The following is an 18,819-nucleotide window of genomic DNA, read 5'->3' as shown; positions in this document are numbered from 1 at the left end:
GATTAATTTGTTTTTCGTAGAATAACTATGTCTGGTTTGGCCGGTTAGTGCAGAGAATTTTGGTAAAATTTCGTGAAATTCAGTTGAATTCGGTTGAGAATGGTTCTTAAAAGTGGAAAAAGACGGTTAACCGTTTGGTTCGATCAAAATTCAAACAGAGGAGACTCTTCGTAAATCGTTATCGGGTTAATCATCCTCTGACGAAGCTCAGGGGAACGTCGTCCGCGTTCTCTCAAAACGAATGTTTTTCGATTGCTTTCTTTTGTTAAGCGTCGACTTGGTCACGCCTATAGAAATTTTCGATTGCTTTGCTTGATAGATTGGATGTGTTTGTCTCAATCTTATTTAAAGGACTATTTTCTATTGTGTCTCCGTAATACATTCATTATGTATAGGAATTGCAGAACCTAAAGAAGTAAAGGTATTCTCAACATTTTCATCTGTTGTCTTAATGTTTTGTTAGTCGATGAAAGCAACTCTGGAATCCAAAAGGGGAAGCGGAGCAGTTTTACGTGTGTACTCTCAACAAAAACGTGAGCATCAAGAAGAACATGGCGTCAATCACAAAAGAGTGATCACTCCGTTAGTGATTGAACCATCATTTGGGATTGGTCGGATTATATATTGTTTCTGTGAGCATTGTTTCAGCACAAGGCCAAGCACAGCAGGGGATGAACAGTTGATATGTGTTCTGTTTCCCTCCTCTTGTAGCACCCATCAAGTGCATGGTTTTCCCCGCTTGTTCAGAAGCCAACGATTTGAGGAAACAGTCAAAGTTATTTCCAAGGAACTCGCTTCTGTTTGCATCTCATATAATATTGAAACCACTGTTGGTACATAAACAGAATTACAAGTTCTTAAACTTTTGAAATGGATCGGAGCAGAGTGAGTGAAGATGTAGCTAGAGAGAGGTGTTCCGTGTTCCACAATGCTGTAAATCAAGAGAACCTTTGCTGCCCAAGTAGTTCTCAATATCGCCTAACCTAAGAAAGAAGCGAGTACATGGATTTTATCTTCTTTTTCTTGATGCAACCTTGTGGGAATATGAAAGACAATGTCAAGAAGCTAATCAATACATTATAGGATGATTCTAATACCTTACTTGGGGAGAGAACCAATAAGGAAACTGAAACTTGAGACGCTCAAGTTAAGAGAGAGTCTAGACGCTGCCTGAAATGAGACCTGACCAGCTGACAAACTCATCCATTTTATTCTTTATATACTACAACAACATAACACTTCCATTGAGTGATAATTAATTCTCCTAGTTGTAAACTGATCAGGAGTGAAAGAAAACGGTAGAGAAGACTTCAATAGCTAACAACAAAAAGGTAAGGTAAGGGGAATAAGGAATAACTCTTGATTCTTAACAGAGAAAGGATTCTTATCCATGCAAATTCTTAGGTTCAAAGAAAATACCAATTTTTTTCTATATCTTCAGTTAACTTTACTCAGTGTATCAGTTTAGAATACATTCTCATTTCACATGTGAATGACTGTTACAATTATATTTTGTATGTAGTATTATTAAGTATCGGTGTGACTTGTGAGCAGATTCCACTCACCTGCTATAGTGTTTGTTTCTGTAATTATATAGGTGTAAAGGTTATAAAAGAGTTTTTTTTTTGTGATAAAGATTCCATAGAAGTAAGTGGTGTCTTGTCCTTGTCGTTGCTAAAGAGATAAAGCTTTGGGTTAGGGTTTGTCTCCTCAAGGCGTAGTAAGTGAGTGTCCCAAAATATGTGAGTTTATATAATCATGCCTATAACGTATACATCAAATTATGATCCATCCTTCTTGATAGAATATGGATCAAAGTAAGTTTTATAGATCTATGCAGTCATTCGATAGAACTTTTATGACTTTTTTAGTGGTACGCATATACGTTGTACCAAAGTTAGCAATTCCCGAAAACTTGCATGTTATCAAGTCATTGTTTAGTGTGCACAAGTCATGGAGTATCCAATTAGACGAATAGACGAAACTCTAACTATATTGATTTTAATTTTCAAGAAATACTCTAAAATACTAAGTTAATTTTTTTTTTTTGAACTAAATTAATTAAGTTTTTATTTGAAAAGTATTATCACTATTCTTGTTTTGTAATACAGTTACAAATATTTTAGTCCAAAAATACCACTATCACTAAAAATAACTTTTAAGGATTTATAATTTAAAATTTTGGATTTAAGTTTAAGGTTTAAATTTTAATTAGTTTGTACGGTTTAGGATTTAATTTTGAAGGTTTAAAGTTTAATTTTAGTTTTTTAGTTTTTATGGAAAAATGTCTTTTTGTGGTATTTTTCACAAAAAGAAAAATGATGATATTTTTGAAACAAAAACTCATGTTAGTGGTATTTTGAGAATTGTGCTTAACTTGTTTATTTTCTTATGCACTGTTTTATTAATTAATTAATATTGAAGGTAATATTTTTAATGTATGTTTTAAAAATATATATAATCTTCATACCATCAAAGCTAACTATTGTTAATAATTTAATATTCAGACTAGTATGCAAAATATATTTTTGGATTGAGATTTTATCATTGAAGCAATTCAACTTAAAAACTTCATTTTAATTTATGTGCTCTCCTTAGATTCTTTGGTGGAGATGGTACCTAAAACCTCATCCCCATTGTTTGACACCAATCAAAATATAAGATTTTTCCCAATCAAAATGGTATGTTGTTTGTACTACCAATTAAACGTGGTGTGTATTTTTTTCGTTGAATTCGTCATCAAAGTGTACTTATTGTTTAGATATGTCAACTTTTTTTAGTTTGCATTTACATTTATTTTATAGGTACTGGTATGACATCGACATAAAAACAGAATAAATGGTGTAGAGAGGGAGAGTGACTTTTTATTTTTATTTTTGTTCAAAGAGGGAGAGTGACTATGTAGCATTAAAGGACAGTCGCAGTGTTGCCACTTACGTAGGTTTTGCTAGTTTTGCTTACATGTGTTATGCAATTCCGTCCACAACTTTTGTTATTTGTTAGTATATTTATAGTTTTTTTTTTCGTTATATAGTTGTCTTTTTTTTTTTTTTGACAACTTTCGTTATAGTTGTTTGTTATGGTTTTAATTGCTTATTCAATGCTACGAATTACCTGCCAACGTTCCACCATTTTATTAAAGTTATATTTTACACTACATATGAAAACATATTTTTCTTCGAATTTGTTGTTAACTTACCATCTTCAAAACAAATATTTATTATTAATTTATTAAGACTTAATATCATCTAATAATGTAACTAGTGTTTAAATCTGATAAATATTTAAAATAATATAATAATTATAAAGCAAAATATAGAAAAGGAAAAGAAAAAACAAAACAAAAAAGGTTGAACAGAGAATGGGAAGAGGGATGGGAAACAGCTGTCAAACAATGTCGGAAGAGTTGACTTAGATTGGAAAAACTCTGACAGAACAGGCAAGACTTTAGCATTAGTATGTCTAAGACTTTGGTTGGACCACACTTTTTCAATTATTTAGTGAAACTTGGCACTCACCCGAATTACAAAAGATTTCCTTGTCCCCCTTAATTTTATATATGGCTCATATTAATCAACTTAAAATCATACTATCTCATTAACATTTTACAATTTCAATACAATATTATGTGATTTGTATACATTATAATCAGTGTCGAGGACATAATTTGGCATTTGACGACATTTGTTAAGTCCCCACTTAAGTTAATAGTTTGATTCAAATTTGAGATATTGAACCAAAAGAAGAAGAAAAAACTTAACCAAAGTAAGAAAAAATATATTAAAAAAAGGAATCTCAGATCGACTCGGTGTATATATATTGGTATATGTCTGTCACAAACTTCTTACTTTCTCTTTCTCTCTCAGCCGAAGAACATGAAGCAAACCTTGTGCCTTGTTTTGTGTGTTCTCTTCCTCATTTTATCAACAAGTTCGTCTGCGATTCGAAGAGGTATGTTGAATAAAGTAATGATTAAGTTCCTTAAAGTTTTTATTATCAGTAATACCAAATCATCTTCCTTAAACTCTCAATCTTAATATACATTCAGGAAAAGAGAATCCAGAGCTGAATCCAGTAGTCTCAGCTACATCGGTTGAAGAAGACTCATTTAATGTAAGTCCATCTAATTTTTTATCCCTAAGATAAATTGACAGTTTGCTAACTTTTTTTTTTTTTGGCCTAAAACCATATATAACCACCTAAAATATACATATGTATAGCCACGAAAAATTTTGAAACTTGATTTTTTTATTTTATTTTTCCTAATAATAAATCGTATTAATGTTTTACTGTTCCTAAACCCGAAAACTTGAAAGAAACCAAATTTCACTAACTTAACATGTAATTAAAGATAGTATGAGGAACTCAGCGGTGTATTTAATTTGTATTTCGTCCTAATTGTACGAAAAAGTATCTCATAATTGCAAAATAATAGAAATTAAAGTTCTTTTTTATTTTTTTTGGTAAACTTAAATTAAAGTGGTTAGTATATGGAGAACCTTAACCTGTGAGTTTTTTTTTTGTCTTTTATAAAAATAGAAACTGATGGGGATGAATTATTGTGGAGAAGGAGATGAAGAATGTTTAAAGAGAAGGATGATGACGGAAGCTCACTTAGACTACATTTACACACAGCACCATAAGCACTAACATTATAATTAATTTGCCTACATATATGTAATGTTTTTGTGTTGATGTTACTTAGATATATAATAATAAGTATTGTATATGAGTCCTATGTGACAGAACAGCTCCAAGAAACCAATTTTTTTGTTTTTAATTTCCTAGCTGAGTTTGTTTTATCAGCTCTAATGAAGATTTAAAAAAACACTAGGTAAAATTGTTTAATTAATTGGTTTGTTGCTTTGTTCTAGGTTTTCAATTCGACAATTATCAAGTTTCTGAGATGAGAGTCTGAATTAACAACAAATGCTTGGTAACAAACACCTCTGTTTCTTTTTTCTGACCACTACTGTAAATATTTAAAAACTAAAGAACTGATAGAGGGTTTATTAGTAAACAAACCCTTCCAAAAATAGGCGTACGCCGCTTAGCACAGAGAAGACACGGTATTCTTTAGTAAAAGGCGAAAGAATAGTTCGGTTTGTCTTCACTGCTCCGTGTGTCTTTCAAACCAGTTCTTGGGTCATTATTTATACTACAGTTTACTTACTGTTCATGAGTCTTGATACCGATGTGGGATAATAGCAAATTAGTTAGTTAGTTCCCATTCCCATGTTCGATAAGCTATAATCGAGATGCTCATATCGTAATGCTAGGTTGAGAGACAATCGAACAAAAATGGAAAAATATAATCGTTTTCTACTTCAAAACATTAGAAATGCTGAAGAAAATAAGTATATTACTCTTTTTGCTGTTATTACATAAGAATGTGGAAATCCACAAATCAATTTTCACAGGAAAGTTTGAAAATGTTGGACCAATGTGCTGCAAGAAGTTTTCGGCTATGGATGCGAAATGTTGGCCAAAAATATTTCAGCTCGATCCGTTCTTCCCTCTTCTTAAAAGTTAAAAGTGAATGTTCTCGCATCAATGGAGCTGCTCCAACACACAAGTGAAGTAAACGCTAATAAATCTTTGAATTTGGGTTATTCCTTATAGCTTTTACGTCCAATTCCAATCAGTCATGAAAGATATTCACGAGTATGGTTTGGTTGTTATCATTGTCCGTAACAATTTAAATTGCTGTAGCTAGCATGATCTTAACAAGTATGATATCTATTTTCAAACTATTTTATTCTTAAAAAATTTACAGTTTCAAGTGCCAGTGACTAAAAATGAAACACTGAATGAACTACTATAGAGATTTCGAGAAATGGAAAAATTTCTACCTCTGTTGGTCACTTCGTCGAGCAGCTCATGTTCATTAGAAACTGTGAGGGAACAAAAAAAAAGGAACCTGTCAGACCACCGTGCGACCACCCCGGCAAGGTAGAACCGAGCCGAGTAACGATCCTCTACAGCACCGGATGCGTCCGAGGACAAATCGTGGCCGTTAATCACGCTCTGATCGCACGGTCATGGTTCATCAACCAGGGTGAAGGGCCTGTCTCCTTAGAAATCAAGGAAACAGAGGTACAAGCCTATAGAACAGATCCTGTTCAAGTAAGGTCGTGACCAAAGTTGCTCTCTCAAAAGTTATATATACAACAAGTATTTTTCTTAGATGAGCGATGTGGGATGTTTGTACTCTTGTAATGTGAATTCCATTGTAATAGTAGGTGACACGGGCCAAGGCCCACTTACTTATTTATGTATAAATCTATCACTGGAGAGAAACTTCAGTTCTTTTATTGTATTGATTGTAAATGTATTAAACGGAACGGTTCAATCTCAGTCACAAGACTCACAACTATGGAGTAAAAGAAAATAACAAAACCAAGAAAACCCAACTTCAAGTTGTGAATGTACAAAGGATAATGATGTGTGAGGGATTTATGAGATAGGTATATTGTAGTTTTGGATATGTTTCTATGGTACCATGAACCTTGCATGATGCGTTGAACGGCTTCTCCTGAACTCGGGCATAGATATATTAGGGCTATTACCTTCTTTGATATGGGCTGTACCATTTAAAGGCTTTTCATTCACGAGTGATGTGTCCTCATGAGCATAAATCGCCCTGCGTGGTATATATAAATGAAGTTAATACTTGTTTGAGTATACGTAGTGAAAGATCTTGTGGAGTTCATAGTAACCTTAGTTTGTTGTTGAGGGAGCTTTTGGACACGTTTCTTTGGGAATTCTTCGATTTCAAGGGCGGTTCGTTGTCTGTCTCTGAGGAATCACTCTTGAGTGTTGAATCTGATTTGTCACCGGCACAGAGGTCCGAGAACAGGCTGATACCCACATCGAAATTTTGGAATCTTGAGTGTATCACATTGTGGTTGTTGTTCCCCTTTTGGGTCTGATAATTTCCTACCTTTGCTTCAGAATCTGCCTCAGAACGCAAACTGATCCCAACATCGAGTTTCTGAAACCTACCTGGCGATGGTTGCTTTGCCTTGGCTTTACTGCTCTCGGCTCTGGTCTTCTTAACACCACCTTGACGTATATGAAGTGTATGTCTTATGTGTTCCTCCTCGATCTCGGGGAAAAGCTTTCGAGCACTTAACTTCTGATGATTGTGAAATGTCTCTGAAGTGATTTCTGCTGATGGGTTCAATGGAACAGTTGCAAAGGATTTGGCTACTGGTACTCTAGCTGGAAAAGGTGTTCTTGCAACCGGAAGGTTTTGAGTAACTTCGGACTTATTCCTACTTTTAATGGCAGATCCTCTATCTGTGGATAGTGACCTCCTATTCGGACTCGGATTTAACCTTTCTTCTGCTACATTCGGCATCCTCGGGCTTGCTTCTCTGTTTCTCAGTGCAGATGGAAACCCTGTCTTTCTCTGCTTGCCAGTTGAGCAACTTCTGGTCTGCAAATGGCATTCACCAAACTGGTTAGTTATAAAGTAAAAAAAAAAACTAGTCTCTGAGTGGTTTCACCTCGTAGCTTCTGGTACTGTCGTTTGGCTGTGGACTTGCCTCAGCCTTTGTTCCAGCACCGTTACCATTTCTCGGGAGATGGAACGGAGAAACTGCTCTTGCTCTCTGACATTCAGTTGCGTTCCGAATGCTACCTGATCGCAATTGTTCCAGCTCTGCTTCCTTCTTCTCCATTGCCGATTTAAGGCTAGATATCTGCAAATGTGAGAGAAAAAATTGTTACCACATATTTCTTTCCCTGAAACGAAAATGAAATGGATGCCATATATACCTCATCCTTAAGATCTCGAATTTCACCGGTTTCCTTGTTTGATCGAGCTGCTCCAAGTTCAATAGATGCAACCCTTTGAGCAAACTTAAGGGTGCTGATAGTCTCTCCTACCGCGTTAACTTCAGGGTTAATATGCACAAACATTAAAGTTTTGGCTTGACCACCTGCATATGATGAGAGATGAAGCTACAAAGAAAATAAAACAGACCTGGTGTAAACAAAAATCACTTGCAAAACCTCGTCTTACTGTTTACCTAAGGAATCCTGCAGAACTTGTGTAAGCTTGCTATTTCTGTAGGGAATGTGGGAACTCTTTTGTGCAAGTGCATAGATGACATCTCCTAGTGCAGACAACGATTTGTTTATGTGTTGTGCTTCTTTGAGTCTCTCCCCTACAGCTTCAGATTTTTCTACTCTTTCACTTCCAGCCAAATCGACTAGATGAAGGCAGCCTCTTAAAATGGATCCTGAGGCCAATTCTTTTCCTTGGACGTGAACGGTCAATACACTGCAGTCAAATATACATCAGTTCAACTACAATAACATGATCATAGGAAAAATAGAGCTTGAATTAAGAAAATGAACTAAAAAGAATTACCTATGAGAACGGCTGCTCCTCTCATTCAAAGCAGTAGCGCCCACCGCACGATTCTTTTGGCCAATCCTCATCAAATCAAGAACATCTCGAGTATTAGAAACTGGAATCAAGCTTGCGTCGGGTACATTAAGGCCATTGAGTTGAGAATTATTGCGTATATCTAATGTGAGAAGCTGGTCAAGGATTACGGGCCTCTCAGAGGAAAACATCGAGGAGATATGTTAATATATGAATAGAACTCTTCGAACTCTTCATTATAAAGTATATGAAAGGATATCTTCTAGAGGAACCATCACTGACTAGTAAGTCTCTAACTTGTTCATTATATATTTCGATCATTTGGACTCCAATTTCATAAGTCACCACATGTGTTCTTGCATTTGAAAGCTGGAAGAGATCACGTAGAGCTCGGTAGTTCACTCCCCAAGTTGTCTCAGTCATCAGATCTGGCCCACTCTGTAAGTAAAAAAGATAGAGATAAACCATTCAATGTGCAAGGGATAATAAGAAATTAAAATGTCTGATGGTTTATGGAAGTAACTGTGCTAGCTAATATGGTCATACCATCGTATATGTTTTCCCTGAACCAGTTTGCCCATACGCGAAGATACAAACATTGAATCCGTCGAGGACAGACCTTATTACCGGTTGAGTGTCTATGTAGATTTGCTCTGGTAAGTAAACAACCACATAGTTAGGTTGTGCAAAAGCAACCAATTCTAAGCTAAGTCATATATAACAAAAGTCTCAAAATATCTTGGTGAAAATTAGAATACACTTATAAATAAATGAACATCGATGGGATAACAAAACATAAAACATACCTTGTGAGACATTCTGTCCAAATACTTTGTTGAAGGCAAATATTTTTCGTGCATCTTTTTCCTGCTTGAAAGGATTATTAATTATAATATTACCATTTTCTCCAATATAATCCACAGTTGATTGCATATCTTTTTGTTCTTGTAAGAAAGGTCTGACTCTGCAGTAGACTCTAATGGTCCCTACAGTACATAGATAACACAAGTCAATACACTAAAAAGACCTACTAAAAATCAAATGCAAGGATGTGTAATAGGTGGTGGTACCTTTGAGATCTTGGACCTCATTGTAAAGTAAGCGATTTTCCTCCAGAACCTTGTGGTAAGAAGAAGATGTAACTTCCATGGATTTAACGTGATGAACTGCCATGGAGGTTGATGACGATTTATCATGTAATTTATTTACCACCAAGAAGATGAAATTTGGGTTAAGAGAAATTTCATTACCTATTCTTTGAAGTTCTTCCTGCCATTCTGACTGCATCTGTTCAACTTGGCATCTTGTTTCCACAAAATTTGATTTTACTTCCTACATGTGTGCAACGAAGAAATGAACCCATCTCATAACAAAAATTCTCATAGCATTCGAGAATTAACTAAATGAAAAGGTTCAAACACACAAGAACTCAAAAAGTCTAGTATTGGAAGAGAATTGTAAATTCTGACCTCCAGCTCTTTCTGTTGAACACCAATAGCATCTGCATGACCAGGAGAAAACTCGCGGACGTCTGGTCTAATAAACTCAAGCTTTCCGCCACATTTACAAAACTTTGAAAACTCCTTTTTCACCAGATCTTTTCTGTGCTGAAGATACCTAAAGACTGCTTCTACAAAGCCTGACCTAGATAGATCTCCATTATCACATTTCAGTATCTTCTTTAGAAACGAACCCAGCTGCAAGTATACCATAAACCCCAGAGAATTGTCTCAACATTGCAAAAAAGTTCCACGAAGTATATATGCAGAGTAAGTAATACCTGAGTCCCCTGAGAAACTAGTATTGCAGAGAAATCCTTAACTACCTTGTTGAGCAAGCTATCGATCACCTATAGACGTAACGAAAAAGTGAAACAAAGATCATCCTTGTAATCTTGATAAAACATGATTCAACAGGAATGAAATGTATCATTGTTGCATCACTATATACAGAGCAACCCACACATAACTCAAACATGTCTTACCTACCATTTCATTTAAAGGCAGATCATTTGACCCATCACTCTCTTTGATATAAGCCTGTAGAAGCTGAAGCGCGAAATGATCAAAAAGAAAAGACAGGGAGATTGCAGTCTCAGATTCCTCAGTCGAGATTTCATTAGAAAGATGAAGAAAATCCAAAAGCTGATCATACTGAGAAGAAGACTCAGATTCATCCAAAGATACAGACTCATCGGTGGTAGTGCTTTCACTACCAACCCCATACTGCTGCCGCGGAGAGCTGCCCTTTGGATTGAATGAAACAATCCTCACAGTCCCTCCATACCTCCATACTCCCACTCCACCCGCTTGTTTCCACTCGTAAAACCCTTTCAAACACAAAATACAATCTACTACCTTGTTCGATGATCCTCCCTACCAAAAAACAAAAAAGTAACAATCTTTCATCACATAATCATTTCTCTGGGGAATTTCATCGAACACAACATATGCGTACACTCAATAGCCAAAACATAAAGTAACAACTACATGATTTGATGATAAAAATAGAACCTTTTCGAGATCAGAAGCTCCAAATGTTAAAAGCTGCATATCCTCAACAGCTTTAAGAAAGTTCCTCATGTTCTCAAAATATTGAATTGCGGATTGAGCCGCTCCCTCGGCGTACTGTATAGCTGGCGTAATCGGATTCTCCACCACCTGATTCAATAATCACAGGAACGTCAAATTCTAGATCGTTGCATTGGAGGAGTAAGCAAAGATTTAGAAAAAAAAAAAAAAAAAATCGGACCTTTAGAACGGAACCGGGATTGACTTTGTTGAGGACGTTGCAGAGAATGAGGCCGTTGCGGAGGGCGACGGAGAATTCGTTTTCCGACGGTTTTTCCGGCAGTGTCTCCGTCGCGCCTTGGTCCATTTGTCTCAGCCATGCCACCGCTTGGTACCTTCTCACAGCTTATGAATTTTTTTTTTGACAATACAAAGACACAAAAACACATTTATATTATTATTGTTTCTCGAAAACTGAAAGAAAGATAACGCGGGAAATGAATTGGGCTCAGATATTGATTAAGCCCATACTATCTTAATAGTCCACATTTCAATGTTATTTATTTCTAAGCAAGCAAACTAAACTAAACCGAAATTAATTCATCCAACAGAACTTGAACCAAATTTTACATAAATACCGAGTAAACCAATCAAAAATTTATGTTTTTGATTAAATATATAAAAATAAATTAGATAAACTAAAATGATATGACATTGATAAAGATAATTAGTTAGTGGTATTTTAGTATTTTTTTTTCTTAATTATATATATTTTCAATTTTTATTATATTTTTTTATCCAAGACTGAACCTAAGAACAAATATTTTTTAAACAAAAACTATATATGTTCTTTCTCGCATCATGATCTCCTCATCAAGGCAAGAAACCCCAAAACCGAAATCGTATTAAACCAAAAAATTTGCTTTACAATTTTGTTTTTTATTGTTTCCTATAATTAAAAGTTTTAAATAGGAAAATAATTTCGGGAGACTATAGAAAAGTTGAAATGTATGTTCAGAAATTTTTGACTATATTAGATTATATTTGATTAGTCGTAACGTATTACGTAAATGTATATCCACCAAACATAAAGTAATAATAGTTGTGCCGTTGTGGTGGGTTACCCTCTAATGAAAGCCAATTTCATAAAGCAATTTCTAAACGACTTTCTCTAATTCAAATCCAACGTATAATTTTTCTTATTTTTTTTCGAATCACAAAGCTATTTTAACATATGGTCCATCTTCGACTTCTTTTTTCTTTACTTTATATGATTTATTATCTTTCATATTCAACAGTTTATAAAAATAAAATAAAAGTAAAAGAAAGAAAACAAAGAAATGATCATGATGATGAGACAAACCTGTTTCTTCAGCTTTTCGTTGTGCAAGCTCATAATCCCCATTGCTTGTGGACGACACCACCAAACCCTTTAATCCTCTCATTACTTCTTGTGGCATTTTTTCACCTTTCTTCTTTTATTGTCTTTTTTTTGCTGTTGAGTTAATTTATTACTTCGATCTTCCACAATATTGTACTATAGTATTTTTCTGAAAACACGCTTTCCATCAATACATACGCATTTCTCTAAATTGAGCAAATATGGTTCTAGAAAAAAACACATCCATTTCTATGCATTTTATACAGAAATATTATCTTTTAGAGGCAAACTATATGCTGACGTTTATAGATTATTGCGTGCGAAGACCACATTATAAATAATAATATGAAATTTTAAATAATCGTAATATGATAATATTAAATAATCATAATATGAAATCCATTGAAGAAGTGATAGATCTCTAAAACTCAATAATCATGTCGATTAATTTTTCACATCAGAAAATGATTACTTAGTATTTCTGATAGCAGGATCAGAAATTCAACAATATATGGATGATTAAAACCAGTTTTTAGAAGTGAGAGTAGAGAGAATTTATATATACGAACCTTAGTTAGAAGTGTACGTAGAACATGAAGTCAATCTTCGGATGATGTTTTCCATCGATCACACCATTGGAACCAGAGAACAAAGAACTTGGGACGATGAGCTCTTGGATGTCGTAACTTCTAAGATGGGATAGAGAGTGAGAGTGAGAGAGAAGAGAGATTTTTGTAGAGAAAAATAAAGAGTTGATTAGCTGCCTTTTGCACTTTTTTGTATTTTTTATAACGGGCAGAAGATAGGGAAAGAGAGACGTGTGTAGAGAAAATCAAAGTGTTGTTGGTTCACTTGCCTTTTGCTAATTTATTCCGTTTTTTCCCCTTAAAATGTCAAAACTCAAAACTTATTTCTACTATTTATCAGGATATATTTATTACTATTAATTTATTAGTATCTTTCACAAATATATAGTTTGGCAAAATGTTAGAACTTGGAATTAGTTTTTTTTTTTTTTTTTTTTTTTTTACATAAAAATGTATAAGAAAAGTTTGTTTAATTTACAAAAGTTCCAACCCTCCTTCCGAGGGACCTTAATTATATTTCATTAACTAAATCTCTTTTTTTTTTTATCCATATATATTCTTCAATCCTCCAACTGATCACATCTTTCTAGTTCAGAAATACCTCTACTTTAGTCTTTGAAGAACCAATGTGACCGTACGTGGACAAAAAAAATAACGTGACAAACTAACAATGTTATGTCTGTACGTTGTTTCATCCTAAAACCCGCGTAAAGAAACAAATTACGTACTCCTCATTGCTCAAATCCCCTACCATACGCACTAAAAATCCAATAACGATGCTATTGTTTGATGAAATTACCATCCAAGTATCCAACAAACTTCAATCGTTTTTGACAGATTTGAAAATCCGACTCGAGAAAATACCCTTTACGTTTTAATATTTTTGCCTGACATGAATGGTATAGTAAGTGTACATTACTTTTTTATGGTTGTGAATTGTAATCACTGGTTAATAGTATCGTTGTCAAAACGTAAAACCCACTCCTCTTCTAGCAGATTATGAGATGGTTGACCTTTAAAGTATTAAAAACAACACGTGGCGAGCATACATAGGAGTCAGCTAATGAAAATTCTAGTCGTACGTCGGCCCACCTGATTACCTCACTAAGCAGCATGATATGCCCTAAAACAATTCCTCCCTTTTTCATCTTTCATATAATAATTTTTGTATATTTTGCTTTCATCATCGTATTTTAGTTTATATATGTGTAGCTTTGGATTTATACATATGTGTGACTTTGGAATAAATTATGTATGTCTTGAAATTGTTAGGTGAAGCGATTTCTAAGAACTAAGAAGTATATAATTCTTGTCTCTTGGAAACACCGAAACAAAGAAGGAAGTGAGAAGATCAAATGGGCGGCCAGCTTTTTCAAATTACAATCACCTGGTAAAGCCACAATAATATTATTAATATAATGAGTGAAGTTTTGGATATAAGTACTGTTATACGGAAAAGTATATTTGTTCGTTGCGATTATGTGACTGTGATTTTTATAAAATGTTCTCTCTTTTTTTTTTTTTTTTTATTTTTTTTTTTTATTTTGGAAAGTGGTGGGATGTTTATTTCCTCAAAAAAAATAAAAGAAGAAATCATAAATGAATAGTGGACGTTGGATCCTATGGAATTCAAATGATTACGGGCGGCACAATGAAAGCTTTCGAGATTGCTTTTTCTTTATTTCTTTCCCCACATTTGCTAACTCAATTTAGCAAACCAATTAATTCATTAAGTGTCGAGATCGCGTGAAGTACCTTAAGGACTATGCTATTGAGGTAAGTTATAAGAAGGTTCAGGTTAGGTTTGGATTGAGGGAGCGTGTGGAGAGGTTGATCAAGTGGCAACCGCCGGGTGATGGCTGGCTTAAGCTGAATACGGATGAAGCCTCACGCGGGCATCATGGTTTAGCTGCAGTTGGAGGCGTGCTGCGAGCCTGCGAGACTCTTTGGGTCGTTGGAGTGGAGGTTTTGCGTTCAATGTTGGGGTCTGTTCAGCACCGTTAGCGGAATTGTGGGGTGTTTATTACGGCTTGCACATTGCTTGGAGTAAGAGAGTGTCGAGGCTGGATCTTGAAGTGGATTCGGAGTTGGTTGTGGGTTTTTTAAAATCAGGGATCTGCGATACTCATCCCTTGTCTTTCATGATACGTTTGTGCCATGGCTATATTTTGCGGGACTGGATAGTCCGTATTTCTCATATCTATAGGGAAGCTAATCGTCTTGCAAATGGATTAGCCAACTATGTCTTTACTTTGCCTTTAGGGTTTCATTTGTTAAAGAACGCTCCGTTTGTTGTGGAGTCGTTTCTTGAGGATGGTATTCGCGGGGTCTCGACCACAAGAGCTGTCCGTTTGTAATTTGTTTCTTTCAGTTTGAATAAATAATAGGGAGACCTTGTCTCCTTGTCTTCTACCACAAAAACACTAGAAGATCTTCTGTCCGTTTGTTACACGTCAAATATTTTCATTTAGAAATCTATGATTTTTTATTTTTTTAGTGTATTTTTCTTAAATATTAAAAATATATCATATATACTAATATACATATATGTGTTATAAATCATTTACCCAAAAAGGTACAAATCGTTTTAAACAATATTAATTGGTATTTCTAGTCATGTTTTTAGTTTAATTATTAACACACTTATGCCATTTTTACTAAACCTAGAAAATTAATCTGCATTGTAAATTTGTAATCTGTAAATTTTGCGTATGTAATTAGGAATTCAAAAGGGAGTGGCTTTGTGTATAGCACTAAAATTATCAAAATTTCCAAAACTAATTGATAACTGTAATAATTAACTATGAAATACTGTAATATGATATTGTATCAAGTTTTCTATTATATTTTCTTCTAATTATAATTTAATAGTACAAGATATTATATAGTTATAAGTTGAAAACGATAAATAAGAAAGAGGGAAGGTGAGAATGAAAAAGAAAAGATAGCCCTAGCTTGATGTAGAAGTGTTGCTTAAAAGAGAAAAAAGGCTTGATGTAGAAGTCTGTGTTCAGATATAACAAAAGTAAACAGGTGATATGAGTTTGTAAATTCTATTAAGGTCCCTTCTTTTCATTTGTTCTGTTTTTTCATAAACCAATCAATTAAGGTTAAGACATTGAGATTAAAAACAAAAAGGAAGAAAGAAGAAGTAGTTATGACCGTAAGAATGCTTTGTTTGTTTGTTGGTCGCATGGTCCATTCTTTTCTTTCCCATCATTTGCGCATGAATCTCTCTTTTATTTGTTGTGTTTACCTTAAATTGCGCAATCATGTCTATAGACTAATATGGGCTGAGCTATAAACAGCCCAAATAATTGCTTGTGAGAAGCCTTTGCATAAGTCAAGCCTTTTGTTTAGTGATGATGTATAGTTGAGGTGTTCGACATTTTCATAAAAACGTGTTGGATAATGGCAGATCTGCGTTTCACGAATGTGCATGGTATATCAGTTATTGAAAGTTACGTTTAGATGTACATATGTGATGTGGAGGCCACCGTCCGGCCTAGCCCAATCTATCCAAAAAGCCACCATAGAAGTGGCTACATCTTAATTAGTTACTAGAGAGGCCTCATGTTCAAATGTTCAATTTAGTTTAGTGAATGCATTACAGTCACTCCCACCCCACCTGTATTTCAAACAAAGTGGTCGACGTTTTCATCTCGTGGAGATTCTTTCTTTTGGCTCCTGCATTTTTAATTTTAATAGTTCAGCTGACACGTAGAACGAGATCTCATAATTATTAATTAGTAGCTAAATCAATGAAATGAGCATATTTTCTTTGTCAAACTAATATGAAAAATATGTTTGCATTTGTAAAATGATAGGAGCAAAGTATCGTACTTTATACAATTTCTTAAGACTTTTGTAATATAGGAGAAAAACAGCTTATGCACTATAAACTTTTATATATCTTCGTAAAACGTAATATTTGTACGTCGTACGTTATTAATAATTTATTTGATAACATATTTTATTTTAAATTTTCTCTAATATTCAAATAAATAAATATGAACTACGCGGCAAATCCTAAAAATGCATGGCTGATGGCTCCCTTCAACGCCACCTACCACCCTACTTAAAATCTCTCCTACCTACCTCCTCACTCATCATTTCGCCATTCTTCTTGACTCCTCTTAAATATAACTTATATTACATTCCTTTGAAGAAATGATTATAATATGGTTTATCTTTAGGTACACGCTTTTTGTTAATTACAATTTACAAGTAATAAAATAGTACACGATTACTAAAATTCTAAAAGAAAGTTTTAAATTTTACCAAAAATAAAAGAAGATTAATTTTAGCTTAATCTTAAAATTTAATCTGGTAATCATGAAATCTATGTTGCTTAGCTAATGAAAATGACTTATTATATGTTAAAAAAGTCTTCAAATGGCAAAAGAAATGCAACGAGACAAGATCAACTAACCACCCCGTCTGATTCATCCACGCCTCTTCTTATGTCGAGTAACGACGCAAAATTATGGCCGGGGAAATAACATTGTACGTGCAATACTGAAGATTATAAATTACTACTAACAAATATTAATTTCATGATCAAGTATGACAACATGATGATGTTCGATATATATATATTAAATATATATCAAAATTTTCGACCATTTTTCTCCCACCAAACCCCAAATGGTTTGTTTTTTCTCTCCTACCATCATCACGTAATCGTTCTCCCACCTCATGAAAATTTTAAATTAAGTTTGGTTTTGTTGATACGATGATCTAATATAGTTAAACAATTTTAAAGATAATATTTACATCCCAGTTAATGTTCAGATCAGTTCGTGATTGTTTTGTGGGAAGGCCGGAAGGGGTTCCAGTGTCGAATTTTGAGTGATGGAAATATTTTATAATCTAAAATGTTATAGTCTCGTTCTGGTCACTACAAATGTTTTAAGTGGACAATACATTAATAGTTTTAAGTGGACAATACATTAATAGTTTTTAAATGTACATTTAGATGTTTGGTCTGGTTTAAAATTCTCCCATCTGATGATTAATAAAAATGTTTCTGGTGGAAGAGATTCTTATATGGCTAGACTGTGAAAATCAGACGTATTCTGTAACTAGTTTTTATAGCCAGACCTAACTTTCTATGAAGTTAGCACAAGTGATTTAGACTATATATATTAAATTAAATTATGGTATTAGATTTATAAGATAAGCTGTATAATAGTCAATAGACTACAATGTTTTCACTGATCACATATTTGCTTGTTATAGAACCATATTTACTTATGAGTTTCTTTGCAAAATTGTACATTTCTCTATTTTGTTTCACGACTCTAGATCAGTCTGAATTTCCAAACAATTGTAACTACAAAATGAATGAGAAAATTCAAGTTTGGTCATTCTAAAAATATCTTTACTCACCAGGAAACGAAAGTGCAACTAAAGGCTAAAAGCTATATTCACACGTGACCTTGACTTTTCTTTTTATATCTTTTTTTGTTCGTATCCTGAGAATTTCAAGGAAATTTTCACGTAATATCTACAACTAACATATATAGTATAATGGAGGAGGCTAGCTTTTATGAATACTATATGCAACTTTTAATCTTAGTCTTCTAAAACATATATGTATATTAATCAGGGTCTTCCTTTTTTCTATTTTTTCTTCTGTGAGCGCTACTGATTTGCTCATTCAAACTTGTAGAGATTGTTTCACGGTTTAGATATATAGTGGTTGAGCTTACTAGCTTAGAGCAAGATTATAGGTGGATTTTTATAAGTGGGTTGTTAAACACTGTTTTATGAATTAGTTGTGTATTGTTTTGAATATAAGAACTCATGATCTCTTAATTAAAATTTTCTCTTTCAATGGTAGGTTTTAATTTTGGGTCTCTTATTTTTGAAAATATTGTTTTTTGAAATTTAAAAATTTTAAATAGAATATAAGTGGTATAGAATATCAAGTATTACATT

General features: G+C 33.9%; 2 protein-coding genes and 2 non-coding genes across 5 annotated transcripts; 1 reads left to right on the top strand and 3 right to left on the bottom strand.

Moving 5' to 3' along the window:
• Positions 1-3,733: 3,733 nt before the first annotated feature.
• On the top strand, positions 3,734-4,852 carry LOC104790720 (putative phytosulfokines 6). Its single transcript, XM_010516497.2, has 3 exons — positions 3,734-3,951; positions 4,049-4,113; positions 4,540-4,852. Exons 1-3 carry the CDS (start codon positions 3,876-3,878, stop codon positions 4,648-4,650), a joined length of 252 nt encoding a protein of 83 aa, XP_010514799.1. The 5' UTR covers positions 3,734-3,875; the 3' UTR covers positions 4,651-4,852.
• A 152-nt stretch (positions 4,853-5,004) lies between these two features.
• Positions 5,005-5,124, bottom strand: LOC147942504 (U5 spliceosomal RNA). Its single transcript, XR_015560592.1, has one exon. It is a non-coding gene; the product is annotated as a U5 spliceosomal RNA (small nuclear RNA).
• Positions 5,125-5,917: 793 nt separating this feature from the next.
• Positions 5,918-6,136, bottom strand: LOC147942503 (small nucleolar RNA U3). The gene has a single exon (XR_015560645.1). It is a non-coding gene; the product is annotated as a small nucleolar RNA U3 (small nucleolar RNA).
• Positions 6,137-6,290: 154 nt separating this feature from the next.
• Positions 6,291-13,227, bottom strand: LOC104790719 (kinesin-like protein KIN-14F). Of its 2 annotated transcripts, none has more exons than XM_010516494.2 (18): positions 12,859-13,227; positions 12,272-12,458; positions 11,150-11,313; positions 10,912-11,058; positions 10,387-10,773; positions 10,179-10,247; positions 9,868-10,095; positions 9,649-9,730; positions 9,469-9,564; positions 9,205-9,384; positions 8,945-9,051; positions 8,658-8,836; positions 8,381-8,545; positions 8,037-8,290; positions 7,783-7,946; positions 7,512-7,706; positions 6,720-7,441; positions 6,291-6,643 (listed from the first exon to the last, which is right to left on the bottom strand). In XM_010516494.2, the coding sequence occupies exons 2-18, from the start codon at positions 12,366-12,368 to the stop codon at positions 6,493-6,495; spliced, it is 3,387 nt and encodes a 1,128-aa protein (XP_010514796.2). In that variant the 5' UTR covers positions 12,369-12,458; positions 12,859-13,227; the 3' UTR covers positions 6,291-6,492. The 2 variants fall into 2 exon arrangements, with proteins under 2 accessions (XP_010514796.2, XP_010514798.2); XM_010516496.2 differs by having other exon boundaries at positions 12,272-12,403; positions 12,859-13,131.
• Positions 13,228-18,819: the final 5,592 nt, after the last annotated feature.

Source organism: Camelina sativa, chromosome 6, assembly GCF_030686135.1.
Source record: "Camelina sativa cultivar CO46 ecotype springtype chromosome 6, ASM3068613v1".
Lineage (NCBI taxonomy): Eukaryota > Viridiplantae > Streptophyta > Magnoliopsida > Brassicales > Brassicaceae > Camelina > Camelina sativa.
The sequence above is the reverse complement of the archived record's forward strand: the minus strand, read 5'-3'. Positions and strand labels throughout refer to the sequence as shown.